Source organism: Prunus persica, chromosome G3 (genome assembly GCF_000346465.2).
Source record: "Prunus persica cultivar Lovell chromosome G3, Prunus_persica_NCBIv2, whole genome shotgun sequence".
NCBI classification, from domain to species: Eukaryota; Viridiplantae; Streptophyta; class Magnoliopsida; order Rosales; family Rosaceae; genus Prunus; species Prunus persica.
Genome location: NC_034011.1, coordinates 15,964,388 through 15,982,135, shown reverse-complemented (window position 1 = coordinate 15,982,135; position 17,748 = coordinate 15,964,388). Strand labels below are relative to the sequence as shown.

At 42.8% G+C, this 17,748-nt stretch overlaps 1 protein-coding gene across 1 annotated transcript; it reads left to right on the top strand.

Annotated features, from left to right (window-relative positions):
* On the top strand, positions 359–4,638 carry LOC18784099 (LEAF RUST 10 DISEASE-RESISTANCE LOCUS RECEPTOR-LIKE PROTEIN KINASE-like 2.5). The gene is made up of 4 exons (XM_020560001.1): positions 359–1,176; positions 2,690–2,713; positions 2,918–4,198; positions 4,544–4,638. The coding sequence occupies exons 1-4, from the start codon at positions 378–380 to the stop codon at positions 4,636–4,638; spliced, it is 2,199 nt and encodes a 732-aa protein (XP_020415590.1). The 5' UTR covers positions 359–377.

Sequence of the window (17,748 nt, the reverse complement as noted above, 5' to 3'; positions counted from 1 at the left end):
AAATAAGATGACATTTTCATTAAATTTTTCTTTAAGGTAAGAAATTGAACTCTGAAATATAAGTTCATGTGACATTTCTACAAAAATGCACGAAGAAAACTCATCTATAAGTCTTACAAATTTATTCTTCTGTTGGTTTTCCTTTATTGGGCTTGGGCCTTGTTCAGTAGCCAAAAGTTATATTATTATATCTATCATAATGTGAAAGTCTTCTATGTCCCATTCATTGAATATTTCAAAGTCTTCTATGCCCCAAAAAAACATAACTCATTCCTTAATCACGACCTGTGAATTTCCTAGTTGTAATCCTGTGCTTCCCTTTTTCTATTTTTAAACTTGTATTGGTTTGTCACTTACCCTGAGCCTTCCCAGCAAATATGCATACCCTTCTGCTTCAATCGTTGTTTCCCTTGCTCTTGATCACTTCCTTTCTTTCGATCAACGTTGAGTTGAGTCTAAGCCAGGATGATCTAAAATATGCAAACTGCAGCGAAGCTATTAACTGCGGTGGCATCGGAGGCATCTCATACCCCTTTTGGGGAGTAAACCGGGCTAATTACTGTGGTCTGCCCGGGTTCGAGGTCAAATGTGTAGAGAATGTCCCCATGATCAACATATCGAATATCAACTACAGAATTCTTAAAACCAAAACCAACGATAGTGCTCCCTCTGTTACAGTTGCCAGGCAGGACTATTGGGGAACTTTCTGTCCTCCGACTTATGTCAACACCAGTATCAACTTCTCTCTGTTTAATTATACTTCTGGGCTTACAAACCTGACCTTTTACTACGAGTGCAATACAACCATCCCCGAAGTTCTTCTGGGGTTTAGCGTTACTTCCCAAGTTTGCAGTACGAACAACGGTGACATTTCTGTTTGGCCTATCACCCGGGGACTCTCACTTGATCCAGTTGCTATCGGTGCCTGTAAAAATAAGGTCATTGTTCCGGTTTTTTCTACAGCTGCTGTGGCTCTAGAGGCCAATACAACGACTATCCAGGACGCGGTAGATGGGGGCTTCGAATTGGGATTGGAGATTAATAATGTTCAATGCAACAGTTGTGTGGAATCAGGAGGGAAGTGTGGGCTTAACACGACAACTGGTGGATTCAGTTGCTTTTGCCTGGATCAGGCCTATGCAACCGTATGTAATGCAACTGCACCCGGAGCACAAGGTATGTCTGTCCCTTGTCATTCTCTTATAAATTACAGACTAAGAAGATGTTAGAAGTTTTTGTGTCCTTGAATCCCAGGATTGGTAGCATCCACACCTTTTTATTACAATTTAGATAGCTACCTACGTGTGTGATTAGGCTCGTCTGTTAAAAACTCGGGTCGGAAATTGGGAATTGTGTGCTATATAGTCCATGTCCAAGTAAGAATAATCCATGGTAGTTAGAGCCAACTGTCTGCATGCAGAAGCAGACACAGAAACTGCCGAGCTTCACAGATACAAGAATAGGTCCGTGACTATGTGAGAGATTATAAATTACAGAATTGAATTCCAGGATTGGTGGCATCCGCAGTTTTTTTTATTACATCCTAGACAGCTACCTAGGCTCGTCTGTTAAAGACACGGTTCGGAAATCGGGAATTGTGTGCAGAAACAAAAAAACAAAAAAAAGTACTGAACTTGACATATACAAGAAAACAGATCATGTTGCTACGAATTTCAGAAATTGAACATTTTGGACAGATAATTTTGTAAAACAATTGAACTTTAAACCCTTAAGAGTTGATGTTTTGATCATTTTGATCCTTTGGCACATGCATCGAATTGGAAATCTTGATGGTGCCAGTCAACACTTTTTGTGGCTCTCACTTGACTTCAAAATCCGGATTCCTATTGAAGAGGGCTTGAGGTACAGTTGCTGGCAGGACGCTTGGGAAATTGTCTGTCCTCCAACTACAGTTAACACCAACATCAACTGATCCCTGCTAAATTATACTTGTGGGCCTTTTTAAAATGGCCTTGATGAAGAGTAAAAGGTCTGTGAAGCAGAGGTTTGGGTGCATAATTGAAACTTCTTGATAATTCCATGTTTCCTGGGACAAAAAAAAACCTGCATTTTCTGTTAAGACTTTTTTAAATTAGTGACTTGACATATTCTTAAACATTTTCATAGACTTTTGTTATAAATAATTAGCCTGATAAAAGTATACAAAACTCATTAATTTAATAAGTTTTTTTAAAAGTTATTAACTTCATGTATGCATGCTCCTTGTTACTCTCTTATAAAAAAATAATAAAAAATAATAAATTAATTGGGAAGATGAATTTGAAATTTTTTAAGCCATTAAATTCCAGCATTGGTAGCTCTACAATTTTCTATTATGCATCCTACCTACTGAGGTCTTTGTTCTAGTTGATAATTCCATGTTTTCTAGAAAAAGAAAAAACTTCATTTTCCTTGGAGACGCGTTTTTGTGGTTACCAAAATTTTCATTGACCAGTGTCTTATCCTTGAAGTATTGAACATAAAAAAACTAACCAGTGACAAAAAATTGACTCGATTGGGTAAAATTAGCGACACAATGACCAAATTTAAGGCAAATAAGCAGTGACAAAAAAGGTAGTTTTTGTTAATGAAATCTACCAAATATCTTTGTTGCAATTGAGATCGTCTTTTTTTAACAATTGATTATTCATTTATCGATTAACATTTCTCTATCTCGTGGCTGTTTCAGGAAAAAAAAAGAACATTGCAATAGGTAATACTTCACTTCTTTAAAACAGTAACTGCTTCGTTACTTGTTTTCGTTGTAGTTCTTGATTGACTGTTAAAATGGTAGCCCTCCAAAGTGGTTTTAGAACTTACATGACTGTTTAAAATGACTAGGAGCTTAACTAATAACTACATAAAATAAAAATCCAACAAATCCAGTAATTATAATGAAACAAGTATTTTGTTGCAGGTTTGGCTGTCGGTGGATTTTCCATGATGGTAATCATTCTTTGTATTATATGCATATCAAGAAAAAGAATGGTCTTATTCGTCAAGAAAGATAAGAGGGATGAGTTTGATGTTGAGGCATTTATAAGGAACTATGGATCGCTTACTCCAAAGCGGTATACCTATAGAAATGTCAAGAAAATGACAGACTCTTTCAGAGACAAAATAGGTAAAGGTGGATATGGAACTGTGTACAAAGGCAGGCTACCTGATGGGCTTCTGGTGGCGGTCAAAGTCCTAAGCGAGTCCAAGGGTAATGGAGGAGAAGATTTTATTAATGAAGTTGCTAGCATTGGTAGAACCTCCCATGTCAACATAGTCACCCTTTCTGGATTCTGTTATGAGGGGGACAAACGAGCTTTGATTTATGAATACATGCCTAATGGATCTCTGGATAATTTCATACATAAGCATGGATCTGGAATGGCAAATTTTCGCTTAGAATGGAAAATACTATCTGAAATTGCAGTTGGTATTGCGCGAGGACTAGAATACCTACACCGTGGATGTAACACAAGAATTTTGCATTTTGACATAAAGCCACAGAACATTCTTCTTGACAAAGATTTTCGCCCAAAAATCTCTGATTTTGGCCTTGCCAAATTATGCAAAACAAAGGACAGTATTGTATCGATGATGGGGACAAGAGGAACTGCAGGATATATTGCACCAGAAGTGTTTAGCCGAAACTTTGGTGGAGTATCTCACAAATCTGATGTTTACAGCTACGGTATGTTGGTTCTTGAAATGGTTGGAGCAAAAAAGAATTTGGATTCAGGAGTGTCTCATACGAGTGAAATGTTTCCACATTATGTTTATAAAGATCTAGAGCTAGAAAAGGATGAAAATGCATTTGGGGCAATCACAGAGGAGGAAAAAGAAATAGCAAGAAAGATGGTATTAATAAGTCTGTGGTGCATTCAGACCATTCCTTCTGATCGGCCATCAATGAGCAAAGTTGTAGAGATGTTGGAAGGACCCCTTCATTCCTTGCGAATTGCACCCAAACCTTTCTTGTTTTCTCCTACAATAGCTGCAGAAGACTCTATGACTACAACCAGTGGCAGATCCACCATGGAGTCAATGGTGTCAGACGGCCCAATGGCAGCCCTGGAAATGGCTTCGAGGTCCCATATTGGCCTTGGCAGCCATGGGAGACAACCCCATGGAGAAGAAGACATGCAAGCTGTGAGGGAGAAGACAGAGGGAGGAAGAAGAGAGAGAGAGAGGGAGGAAGAAGAAGAAGAAGACAATGACTGAGAGGGAGAAGAAAGAGAGAAGAAGAAGAGAGAAAGAGAGGAAGGAAGAAGAAGAAGACTGTTATTGAGACAGAGAAGAAAGAAGGCACTGCGCAAACACAAATAATAATAAAAAGGAAGAGATTTGTTAGGGTTTTTTAAAATATTTTTATAATTATGTTGCGTAGACCTATAAATACTAAAAGTAAAGATATCACTTACCATTATGGCCTCTGAATTGAAAAGAATCTTTTGGTCTGTAAAAAAGTTGGTTTGGATAAAATGAAACAGTTTTCATTATCTGAAAACTGAGAGTGAGAAAACTGTTTTCATGATTTCTCTGTTTTTAGCAACTGGTACAGTACTTTTGGTGTTATTCATTCGCTTCTTAGAGTATTACGAACCACAGTTAGTGCCAAGTTTTTCTTTTCGGCTGACTTTATAGTCACGTGTCACTCATTAGGCGTCAATATGCTCATTGAAGTAACCTCATTATGGCCAAACAATCTACACAAGCACATATATATAAATTGGAACAACTAAACTAGACTGTGAATGAAAAGCTTCAATCTCATTTGTTGAATATATCAAGGACTTCAATACTTGGCATTACAATCGATTGTGCAAATAATCTCGCAAGAGAATATTCACTTCTAGATCCTTCAATCTTCGATCTTCCTTCTTTCTCTTCCTCGATTCTTATAAAAAAGATCGGAGTAAATAGACCACACTCAGGGGGTATTGGCCAAAGGCCCTACGATGCCTAAGTTAGTTCGTGCGTTTGTAGGAAAACAATAGCTAAGCAAAGGGTACTGTTGAGCCTATTCTTAACAACTAAAATGAGTTATTAAAAACAGCAACTTTAATTCTCGCAAGTGCACGAACCGTTTATAGTATAGCTTATGTAAATACGAGGTCGATCCCACGGAGAATGGTAACTTGGTTCCAAGTTAAATTACTTATAATGCTAGAAAAACATAGAACAAAGAAACTGACTAACTAGCTAAAGGCATGGTCGAATTCAACAATGCCTCTTGCTAATTACTCAAGGTCTAGGACAGAATCCTAGCACCACACACGCACTCGAGATGGGGGGTTTTGTTGTTCAAATGAAAAGAAGAAAGTGAAATGAAAGTGCTCGAAAGTAAACACTAGCAGCAATGAACAAGTTGTAAAACAATGATGGAGAGGTGTTAGAGCCTTGGAATCTGCCACTAGTCTTCCTATCCAAGTTATGAATGCATAGAAATTGACTCAAGCTTCATCAACAATAGATTATCGCATACAAGCCTATGGTATCTAGGTGCAGGATGCATCATTCTCCTAAGGCATGTGATTGTGCATGGTATCTACACAACACGTGATCTCTAATATGCAACCTAAGCATGGTATCTACTTAGAATAAAGCATACAAGAGTCATTAAGCTCCTTGAGAATATGATAATCACACAAGTCCTAGAACATGGTATCTGTCCTAGTCAACCTATGGTTATTAACCCCTTGAATGATTCTTAGGCCATTCATGTGTTGCTTGTGAAAGGAGAGTAGAATTGGTGAATCTAAACCCCTTCCCAACCTGTGCTAGATGCATAAAATCCTAGTTAGCTACTCCAAGAAAACATACATCAAGCACATAATAAACTGGAGATTAACAACTTGATAATAAAAGCAAGGAAATCAATTAACTATAAAATCATCCATAACATTGAATATTCATGACTAGGGCTTCATCCTAAGCCCTAACTAAATGGATTAGTTAGACATAACTATGAATACAGAAAATAAGAAATACATAGATAGGATAAAGAGAGGAGAAGAACTAGATGATGGTAGCAAGGAAGTTCCCAGGACAGCTCCAAGGTCTCCCTTCTTTGCAACTAGCTCCCTTCTCTCTTTATGGTGAATCTGAATGTGTGTATGAGAGTAATGGATGAAGTGAATGTGTGTGTCTGCCCTCTTTTTTTGAATGAGTGTGCAACTCTCTATTTATAGAGTGCAATTTCGTGCTCCCCTTTGGCTGGTGAAACACACCTCTCTTAGCTACTCCCAATTGCCTAAGCTGTCCAATCAATGTCAACTGCTCCAGCTGTCCAATAAATGCTTTGGTGGACTTTTCTTGGTTTCTTTATGGAAAGCTTGACTTTTTTTCATCTTTTTGGGTTCCCATACTGATTTGTCTCCCATGTGTGGCCTACCAGAATTCCTGGAAAATGGTCCTTGATTTGTGCAGACAAGATCCCCATAATTAAGCATGCCATGTTTTGCTCCTTTTTGACTTCCATAGCTGAAATGCCTCCCTAATTTGCTCAACATGTCAGGTCTAAAGTCAAATAATGCTGAAGTGAGGCACATGGCTCAAGGGAGGTGCGGAGCACAAGGCTCACCAGCTGGCAGCTACATATTAAAATCCTCCTAGAGCATGGTTCAGTGTTTGACAGGCTAAGGACTCTAGTTATCATTAATTGAGCTGAAATTTGGATATGTTATACTAGACACCCATTGGAACAACTTCTGTGAAGCATGTCTCCTCATCCAAGCAGTGTAGGTTGCTGAAATGAGGCCTGCAAGATGACCCACGAATTTGGACTGACAAGGAGTGTGGCCCAAATTGGTTCTGTCATTAAGCTCATATTCCTCTTGTGCCAATCAACCCTTAACATGCATGAATTGTATCAAATGTGATCCCCTTGCTGTCCTAACCTACAAAACACACAAACATAGGTAAGAGACTCAAAATAAAGAGAAACTAAACAAAATTACTAAGCAAAGAAGGCATGCAAATGTGTGAAATTATGACCTTATCAGGTACGGAGTTGTATGTATGGTGTGAACTGGGTGGCCGGAGCCATGTGTGGTGGCCAGAGCCGTGTGGAGAAAATATGGAGAGTGGAGAGTGGAGAGGAAGAGAGAGCTTCAGGTATTTTTCTCGGGTATTAGGAATAAGTTTAGATGTACCTTGAATGATGAATGAAGTCGTCTATTTATAGAAGCCTCGGGGCTAGGGTTTGTAGAGAATATAACGAGTTTATTCTCTAGCCAAATTCATAGGGATCAAGTCGAACTTGACCAGATCTGGCTGCAAGTCTATTTTCCAGAGCTAAGATTCCCAGACATAGTTCTGCCTGAAGACCAAGTCCTGACCCTTCCTCTGATATCGGCAGAAGTGCCCAAGCGTTCGAATGCTATTTTCAACTCTTTGCTTCCGACTATGACATCCACGTCTAAGATGCCATGAATTTTTGTGATGCCCCCAGCGAAGTTGGTGACGGTCAAACGTGTTGGAATCAAATCCTTCTCTGTTCTGCCCATCTTGGTCAGCATTCTGTGGGGCAATAGATTAATGGCCGCACCTCCATCTACCATGATCTTGGAAATAGGAATACCTCCAAGATTTGCCGTTATAAACAAAGGCTTGAGGTGATTTGCCATTTCTCTGGTCGGTTTGGAGAAACAAAGTTGCTCTGTAGCTGGGTTATTGGCTGTTCCGCCTGTCCTGGGGTTGTCTGCTTGCCGTTCTGGTGGCTCCTTTGCTTCTGTCAATCTACATTCAAAGCTTTCCTGAGAGAAAACATCTCATTCCAAAGTGCTTTCTTGTCCCTCGGCGGCCCTGAATTTCTCTGGTAGGATGAATACCATGTTAATTCCCAGATCACCCTGTAGCAGGTCTTCCAACTCTGCGCCAAAAGCTTCTGTTTCTGTGTCCAATTCTTCACCAAATTCCATCAGTTCTTCCCCGTATTCATGGCAATGGAACCAGAAAGGCTGCTCAAGGCAGGATTCATCAAGCCAGCCATCTATGCCGATTGGTTAGCAAATATTGTACCTGTTCTCAAAAGAAAAACAGGGGCAGTTAAAATCTGTGTGGATTACAGAAATCTGAATGAAGCATCTCCCAAGGATGAATATCCTATGCCAATGGCAGACATGCTAGTAGATGGAGCTGCTCATAACCAGACGCTATCTTTCATGGACGGCAATGCAGGTTATAACCAGATTATGATGGCAGAACAAGACATCCACAAGACAGCCTTCATGTGCCCAGGACATATAGGTGTTTTCGAATATACTGTAATGCCTTTCGGTTTGAGAAATGCGGGGGCCACCTACCGAAGGGCAATGAATTCCATTTTTCATGATATGATAGGACATTCCTTGGAAGTATACATAGATGACGTGGTGATTAAATCCCCCGAGGAAGGAAACCACGTAGCAAGTCTGAGAAAGGCATTCCTAAGAATGAGGCAGCACAAACTAAAAATGAACCCCAAAAAGTGTATTTTTGGAGTCCAAGCAGGAAATTTCTTAGGATTCTTAGTTCACCAGAGAGGCATAGAGGTTGACAGAAATAAAGCAAAATCCATCATAGAAGCCCTACCACCTCGGAACAAGAATGAACTTCAGAGTCTCCTAGAAAAAATCAATTTTCTAAGGAGATTCATATCCAATTCTGCAGGAAAAATCCAACCTTTTTCTTCCCTATTAAGGCTGAAGCAGGAACAAACATTCAAGTGGGAAGAACAGCACCAACAGGCTTTCCAGGAAATGAAGCATTACCTCTCAAATCCACCAGTTCTGTCCCCACCAAAAAGAGGCAGACCACTCAAGCTCTATGTATCTGCATCAGAAGTATCCATTGGAAGTCTGCTAGTTCAAGATAACAAAGAAGGAAAGGAACAAGCAGTCTACTATCTAAGCAGAACATTAACATAAGTGGAAAGAAGGTATTCCGCAATAGAAAGGCTTTGCCTGGCCTTGTATTTCACTGCTGTAAAACTCAGACACTACATGCTGCCACACACTATCTACATCATTGCCAAGACAGACTTAATCAAATACATGCTAACAAGACCAAAGCTGAGGGGCAGAATTGGAAAATGGACTTTGGCTTTGACAGAATTCACTTTCAGGTATGTCCCCCAGAAAGCTGTCAAAGGGCAAGTTGTGGCAGACTTCCTAGCAGATCACCCAGGAGAGGAAATTGAAAACATGGACTCTTTGGACATAGTAAATGCGGATCTGCTAACTAGAGCTCATGTTTGCCTTAACAATCCAATCTATTCGATTCATCTCACACCTTGGAAACTATATTTTGATGGATCAAAGACAGATAAGGCTTCAGGAGCCGGGATTGTTCTGGAAGAACCATTGGGGGTCAGACATTGGGCCATCTGGATGAAGTGTCTTTCTTCCATAGTGATTCGGCACTTCATTTTGAGCTTTCTGAACCTGGTTATGAAATCTTGAGCCGGTTCATCTTCGCTTCGCTTGAGGGTAGCTAGATCACTGATGGTGACTTCTGGCTGAATCCTGTAATAGTAGTCATGGAAGACATTTTCCATCTGCTCCCAAGTTTGAACAGAATTAGCTGGCAGGCTGGTGTACCAGGTGAAAGCCTGTCCAGAGAGAGAATTGCCGAAAAGCCTTAATTTCAACAGAGGGTTGTTCTCAATGGCTATGCATTGGACGGAGAACTTGCCTATATGTTCAACTGAGGAAGCATGGGGGTCCTCCCCGTTGAACAAGGTGAAGTTTGGTACTTTGAAACCTGGAGACAGCGGTATTTGATCGATATAGGCTGGGTATGGCTTTCGGTAAGTAGGCCTTTCCCCTCTCCTAGCCTCGGGCTCCATGATTTCTCTGATCATTCTTTGCAATGCTCCTATGTCATTCAAAGCATTGATGGGGGGAAGATTTTGTCCCTGTTCTGGCTGGACGTAATCGATCCTAGGCTCCGCTCTGTATGGTCTGGGTGGAGCTTCCTCCCTGCGCCCTTTTTGCTCTTCGATGTCTGGGTGATTCCTCCAGTTTGCCCCCGGCCTATTCCTGTCATGATTAGCAAAAAGGTTATTTCCCCCTCTGCCTCTTCTCCCTCTTGCGGGTGGAGGGAATGGATTAGGGTCCATCCTTCTGGGTCTATATGGCAATACTGCTGGTGGTTCAGGCAGAAGTGTCAAAGGTTGATCATGCGGGGCCACATGAGGTGGAATAGGCTGAGGTTCTGGCTGGTTCTGCTGAGCTAGTGCAAGGTCATCTGGTCGGGCTGGGGCTTCGTGTTCTTGATTAGGAAGGGCTCTTTCCCTCGGACCAGCCTGGATTTCTCTGTGGTCTGGTATTCCAGCCATCTGTGCAACTAGGGGGTTTTCCTGGTATATCCATGCTAGTCCTGGCGGAGGGCCATAAGGGAGATCTAACTGCTGGACTACAGCATCCGGGTTTGGGATTCTGGCCATGGCGGATTCTCGGTCCTTCCGGAACTGTCTGTTAACCTGCCATTGCATCATGGATGTCATGTTATTGAGAGTGTCTTGGCTAATTTGTACTGTGATTTCTTGTCGGAGTACTGACTCCTGTATTTGATTCATCCTTCTGGAGCCAGTCCTGGAACGTCTACTTCCTATACTGCCGTGGGCTGATTGCCTAGCATCACTTTCTTCTGACTCGAGGCTTTCCCTGAGAGCCATCTGGTTTATCTCCATATCTGGTGCGGGTTCTGGCTAGAGCTTCCGGTATTTATAAATTTGTGAATGATTCTGTCAGAGTATGTATACTGAGAGGTCCCACTGGGCGTGCCAAATTGTTCACCCGTTTTCGTGTTTACTCCTGAGATGGAAGGGCGAAGTTCCCCACTGGCTTGGAGACCATTTGTTGGTCGACAAGTCAGCTTTCTTTGGTGTGTGAGCGTGCCACTGCTAGCAATGTAAATCCTAGCAGACTTCTTTTTAGAGTGGATAACTTGCACCCTAAGTTACTGACTTCTAAAATAAATGATTGTGAATTTGGGTGAGGAATATCTCCCAAGTAAGTTCTTTTCTTGCCTCAGACTGGTGAGGACTTTCATAATTTATCTCAGTATCAAATGGCTGTACTGGCCAGAAATATTCGATAGAAGTTGGGCTGTTTTAGGCAGAACTGCCTTTTACAAAACAATAAATATGCATATCGACGCTAGGAAGGTTAAAAGATGGCCGGAACTCCGTTTCTGCTTGGATGGAAGGCTCTGGTTTGGGCTGGACTGGACGCGCCTGGGCCGGTCCGTACTGCTTTGTGACTTCAGATGCTAGGCTGAGCTATAAATCGATACCAAAGTTCGATTTTGGTAGAGCTTTATGTTTACTTCACGATTCGTGAGGCCTTTGAGTGGGCAGAACTGCAACTTCTTCAGTTTGAAGAGGCAGAAGTGGCTGTTCTCGAGGGTTTGGTGGGCTAGGGATTGCACTACGAGCGTTGTTTTGCTTGAGCAGGACTCTTCATAAGTTCGCTGAGGTCTCCACGTTTGTGAAAACTCAAACTCTGCTTGCCTTGGCTTTTGCTGAACTAAATTTGTAACGAGAGAGATCTCGTTTTAGAAGACTTATTTTCTAAGTCTGAACTTTGGAATTCTGATCTAAAGCTGGTTTCTCTTGGAATCCAAGTGAGCTTTTGGTTGTTTTCTTCTTGTTGTTTTTTTTTGATTGATTGATGAATTGAGTGTCCTTTCCTTCCTTGCCTATTTCTGCTTTTGTAAGAGACCCTCTTGGGGAGGTTGTTTTTTTTAATTTTAAGAATGGGCGGTAAAAAGATCTCCTATAATGTAAAGTAAAAGGGATTTTTATCAATCATGGCAGATAGGCTCTCAGTAGTCACCCCTTAAAGCAGTCCCTTCCCTGGTTTCCTGGGTGGCAGCTTTCTATTTCAACCAACGCCACCGTCTGTGTGGGCTAAATTTTATGGCGGTTGGTTTTCTTTTGTATTTTCTGAACAACTCCCTGTTTCGCGTTCTAACTTAGAAAGCGTGACCCGTGAATTCCTTGGAAGATGGTGTATTGCTTTGGAGCAAAATCTCCGAACACAGATGGGTTTTGATCTTCTGTTGGCAGTGCTTCAGAGATGTCCCTCTCATATTTTTAACTTAGTTGGAATTGCTGACTTTTCAAAGCTGAGGTAGTCACGTGGGTGTGTTTTTAATCCCTTGGGTTTGAACCCAACAAAAATTATGGGCTGATCCTTGAAGCCCAAATGACAGTTTCCACGTTGATCTTTCTTGGGCTAGGGGCTTTGTTTTCGACATCCTGGCGTGAAGCCCAACCTGTCGGGATCCTAATTTTGTTATCCTCAAGTTTTTGGGCTGGGCAGGTAATTTTACCATGGGCCTGTCTTTTGAACTTTGGCGTGCTAAATTTAGGCCCAAACAGTGCCGTGATTGGAGACAGAAATATTTGCTCCCACAAATGCCCCCCAGCTTCTGCATGGCGTTTGTGTGGCATGTAGGAGGTGAAATTATTTTTTTCGGGCTCTCCGACTGTGTCTGGGCTTTATTCTGTGAGTTGGACTCCTTTTGCAAATCGAATTCCCAATTGGTGTAGGCTTCTGACTGTTGTTGGAGCTGGATTCCCAGTAGGAATGAGCTTGCGATTCCTTCTTGACTCGGGTTGTCCAACTTGTATAAATACAGGGCTTCTCTTCACTCTTTCTCACACTGCAAATTTAACTTCTCTACTTTCTAGCTTAAGAAAGATCTTGGAGAATTTTTTACTGCTTGTTGAAGAAAGGAGTTGCCGTGCATCCCAAAGTAAGTAGAGCACGTAAATTTTTTCTTCGTCTTCTCTTTTTCGCGGTGAGGACCAACTTGGTGGGACCAGGCTGGTTGTCATCGTGATTGGCGGCCAAAGACGATTGGAGCGGTGGTGGCCACTGGTGGCTGTTGAGCGATGATTAAGAGGAAGTTGGTGGACTGCCCACTGCTAAGGATGTCGAGAGATGGAAGCAGGATGGTTCAAACCCTAATGATCTGCCTGCTGCACAAGAGGAGTGCTCTGTTGAACTCCCCTCAAAGAGGAAGGCTGATGTCAAGTCTTCGAGAACTCAAGCTACTTCTTCACGGGCGAGGAATGTGTCTCCATTGAGTAAGAAACCAAAGCTCCCTTCTGCTGAGAAGACCCAAGTAGGAGCTATTCCCGCGTCATCTGCGAGGGCCAAACATCTTGTTGGTGCAGATAGCAAGAAGATTGAAGGTATGCGCAACATTAGGGATGTTCCCCTTGATGAGTTTGGAGATCATGATCTGCTTCGCGAAGTAGTCCGTGCACGGTCTAGCTCACCTGTTGAGAAGCAAAGAGGTGCAGTTGCTCATCTCCAAAGTTTGGGTAGTTTGCATCAGTAGAAAAATGGAAATCGATCTGGGGGGTCTGCTCATCCATCCAACCATCATGTTTCAGCTGTTAAGTCACGAGCAGTCAAGCGTGGAGTGGATTCGTCGTCGCCAATTCCTTTGGAAGTGAGGTTGGCAGAGGCTAGGAAAGCAAGAAAGTCATTTGCCTGGGCTAAGGGCTCTTCTGCAACGTCAGCGGCTGATCCCAAGGTGGACAAGTCCACCCCTGTAGGGGATACAGGCGTGTCTAATCTGCTCAAGATAAACTTTCTGTCAAGTCCATCCACTTGTGCTGAGCTGGTTGATCAAATCCGTTAGGCTGGCGTTCTTGGTACTTTCTCAAGTCTTTCCTTGGAAAAACAAAGGGAAGCAACATTTCATCTCTATCAAAAAAGAGATGGTAGCAGACATGGCGGATCAGGCAGGTAGAGCTGCTGAGAGTGTGGCTGATCAGGTGAATGCTGAAGAGTCCGCATATCAGGGATATCCTACTGGCATCTCAAAGTAGATGAAGACTCCTTTATTTCTTTTCAGCTTTTGTAGTATGCTCTTTGTTTAGAATAATTGGTCTTGCTTGACCATCTTCTTTTTGTTAAATTTGGCCGGTTGGTCACTTTACTATGGAAATTTCAGGTATTATTTTTTCAACTTCAATTTGCATATTGTCTTGTGAACTGCTTGAGTAACCGACTAGTCTCTTGGATGTACATTTCTCCTTAGGACCCTTCTGGTCATTGCCCTGCGTCTCCCTTAGAAAGCTGCTTATGGACAACTGTATGACTATCCTGCCCCCTTTAAGAAATGGATAGGAACCTGGATACCTCCATTTGAAAATTCCTGGCGCACTCTGTGTCTCTTTTAAAGAACTTCTTTGCTGGTTGTGTCTTCCGAAGGACGCTTTTGGTCATTACCTTGCATCTCCCTTAGGACGCTGCTTATGGACAACTGTATGACTATCTTGCCCCCCTTAGGAAACGAATAGAAACCTGGATACCTCCATTAGGAAATTTCTGGCTCACCCTGTGGCTCCCTTAGGATGCTGCTTTGCAGGTTGCGTCTCCTGAAGGACGCTTCTGGTCGTCACCCTGCGTCTCTCTTATAACGTTTTTTATGGGCAACTGTTTGATTATCCTGCCTCCTCTTAGGAAACAAATAGGAACATGGATACTTCCCGCAGGAAGCATGGAGACCTCATTTTAAGAAATTCCTGGCTCAACCTGAGTCTCCCTTAGGACGCTGCTTTGCGGCTGCGTCTCTCGAAGGACACTTCTGGTCGTGTCCCTGCTTATCCCTTAGAATGCTTTTTAAGGGCAACTATATGACTATCCTGTCTCCCATAGAAAATGAATAGGAACCTAGATACCTCCCTTAGGAATTTTTCGACACACCCTGCGTCTCCCTTCGGATGCTTCTTTGCGGATTACATCTCCCAAAAGACGCTTCTGTTCGTCTCCCTGCGTCTCCCGAAGGACGCTCCTTATGGGCAACCTTCTTTTGTTGTGGCACATTTTGGAATTTGCAGTAGTTGTACTCCAGGTAGATGTACAAGTCTACGCCTGGTATCGATTTTGAGAGTAAGGGAGGTGAAATGAGGTGGGTTTTCAAGTTTTGAAAAGCTACTTCACACTCGTCATCCTACTTGTCTCTGTGTCCCTTCTTCAAGGCTTTGAAGAATGACCTGCACTTATCAGTAAATCTTGAGAGGAATCGATTGAGAGCTGTCGCCCTACCCATTAGACTTTGTATCTCCTTTGTTATGGCAGGTGACTTCATGTTGAGTATTGCCTTGATTTGATTTGGATGTGCCTCAATTCCTCTTTGGGTAACTAAGTATCCAAGGAATCGGCCGGACGAGACTCCAACTGTGCATTTGCTCGGATTCAACTTCATGTTGTATTTTCGGAGTAGGCTGAACACCTTGGCAAGGTTCTCGATGTGGTCTGCTCGCTTGGGAGCTTTGACTAGCATGTCGTCTACGTAGACCTCTATAGTCTTGCCGATTTGCTCCTTGAAAATTTTGTTCACCAACCTTTGGTAGGTTGCGACGGTGTTCTTCGGCCCAAAGGGCATGACTTTGTAGCAGTATGTACCTCTTTCGATGATGAAGGAGGTCTCTGACTTGTCGTCTTCATGCATTATGATTTGGTTGTAGCCGGAGTAGGCGTCCATGAAGCTTAGCAGTTGATTGCAGAAAGTTGAATCAATGAGCTGATCAATTCTAGGCAATGAAAAGTTGTCTTCAAGGCATGCCTTGTTGAGGTCGGTGTAGTCGATGCACACTCTCCACAGACCTTTATCTTTCTTTGCTACTAGAACAACGTTCGCCAGCCATTCTGCGTAGGAGATTTCTTCAATGAAACAGGCAACTAGAAGCTTGTTGATCTCGTCTTCAATGATGGCAACCATCTCGGGGGCGAAGTGGCGTCTCTTCTGCGCTATAGGCTTGATAACTGGGTTGACGTGTAGGTGATGGCAGATGATCTGGGGATCAATGCCAGGCATGTCGAATGGCGACCATGCAAATACGTCTTTGTTGTTCTGGAGGAAGGCTGGAAGCTATGTCTTTTCCCCCTGGCTTAGGCCCGAGCTGATCTGCACTTTTCTCTCTTGCTTGTTAGGATCAAGGGGTACTAGCTCAACGTCCTCTTCGGGCTTCCATCCTTCTTTAGGAGAGAACTCCGGACAGATTCCCTTGACTTGGTCCTGATTCTTTGATTGCTATTGGGGAGTAGTTATTACCTTTCCATTCTGGTCTGCTCAGCCGTCATGAACGGAATTTGCTTTATTCTCTGATTGTTCTACTCCCTTTAGATATACCTAATTCACAGGGAGGAACTATGTTTGCTTGCTTCTCTTTAGCCCTTGAGCTGAGCATTTCCTCACCATTGCCTGATCACTGTTGATCTGGCAGATACCACCCCAAAGATTGGGTAGCAGATCTTCTGATGTGTGGCAGAGGTGATGGCGTTGATCTTGTCGATCCATGGTTTACCCAGAATGCCATTGTAGGGTGAGACTTCATTAATGACCGTGAAATGATTACAGGTGGGGAGTAGACGTCGAGATCTATCGGGCCCACGGTAATCGTTGTTGCGCTATTGAAGCCAGTCAGCGACTTGGCTGATTTATTGATCTTTGTCTCTAAGCCCATCGGTTGGATAACCACCAATTATAGGATATCGGCTGCACTGCCCTCGTCTGCATGGATTCGGTCAACCATGGCCTGAGCAATTTGAATGCTGATGACAAGGGCGTCGTTGTGTGGTAGAGCAAGACCGATTAGATCTTTTTTTTGGAAGCCGGTCACGGGATCATATTCTGCTAGTGGAAGACTAGTGGAGACCTGGAAGATCACGGTGGCCTGTTTGATCTTCCTCTTCCTTTCTTTGTTGGTCAGCCCAAATTCCTCGGAGTCAGCTAGGATTGTGTTAATCCTTATGACCTTCTGGGGTGACTCCTTGACAGTATCGCGGTCCTCTATCTACTGTATGATCTGCTTCGTGATGAACTCTGTGTAGTGACCTTCTCTCATGAGTTCTTCGAGGTGTGCTTTCCAAGCAAAGCAATTGTTCTTATTGTGCCCGTGTGTCGCATAGAAGGCACAATATTTTATGGTATCCCTCTTGTCCGGATCTCCTTTCAAGAGTGGCGGTCTTTTTACCTAAGGTTTGTCCTTCACTTGGGCTAAAATTTGATGTATATGGATGGAGAACTTGGTGTAGTTCTCTTTTGTCGTAGAGTCTCCTTGTGGGCGAGACTTTCGTTTTTCCTTGTCCTTGTTGCCAAGCCTGTCGTTTCTTTGGTTTGCCCGCTTGGTCAGTCAATCTTCCTGCTCAGTGGACTTCTTCGTGGTGATTTGATCGTCATCCCAAAGCACGTAGCGTTTCGTGGTCGTGAAGACCTCTACCAGAGTCTGGCTAGGAGTGATAGTCAGCTCGCGGTATAAGTCGTGTTCTGCTAGAAGACCTTTCTTGAATGCAGAAGATGCGATTCGATCATCGCACCCTACGATGTTGGCCTTTTCTACTTTGAATCTCTTGATGTAATCTCGAAGGGATTCATCGGGCTTCTTGTGCAGGTTGTACAAGTGGTCAGGGTTCTTCTTGATCGTCCAATAAGAAGTGTACTCTTTGGTGAAGACATAAGCAAGCTCCTTGAAGCTACTAATCGACTCGGATGGCAACGTATGAAACTAGCCCTGAGCTGCTTCTCGCAAAGTCATTGCAAACACCTTGTACATTAAAGCGTCTTCAGCTTTGTAGAGGATCATAAGGCTCTTGAAATGCTTCAGATGGTTTTCGGGATAGAAATCGCCTTTGAAGCATTTGAAAGAGGGCGTTGAGAATCGTTTCGGGGGAGCAGTCTGCTCTATTTCGACGGTGAAAGGTGAGGAGTTTGCTCGATCTACCTCCATGCGTAGTGCATCTT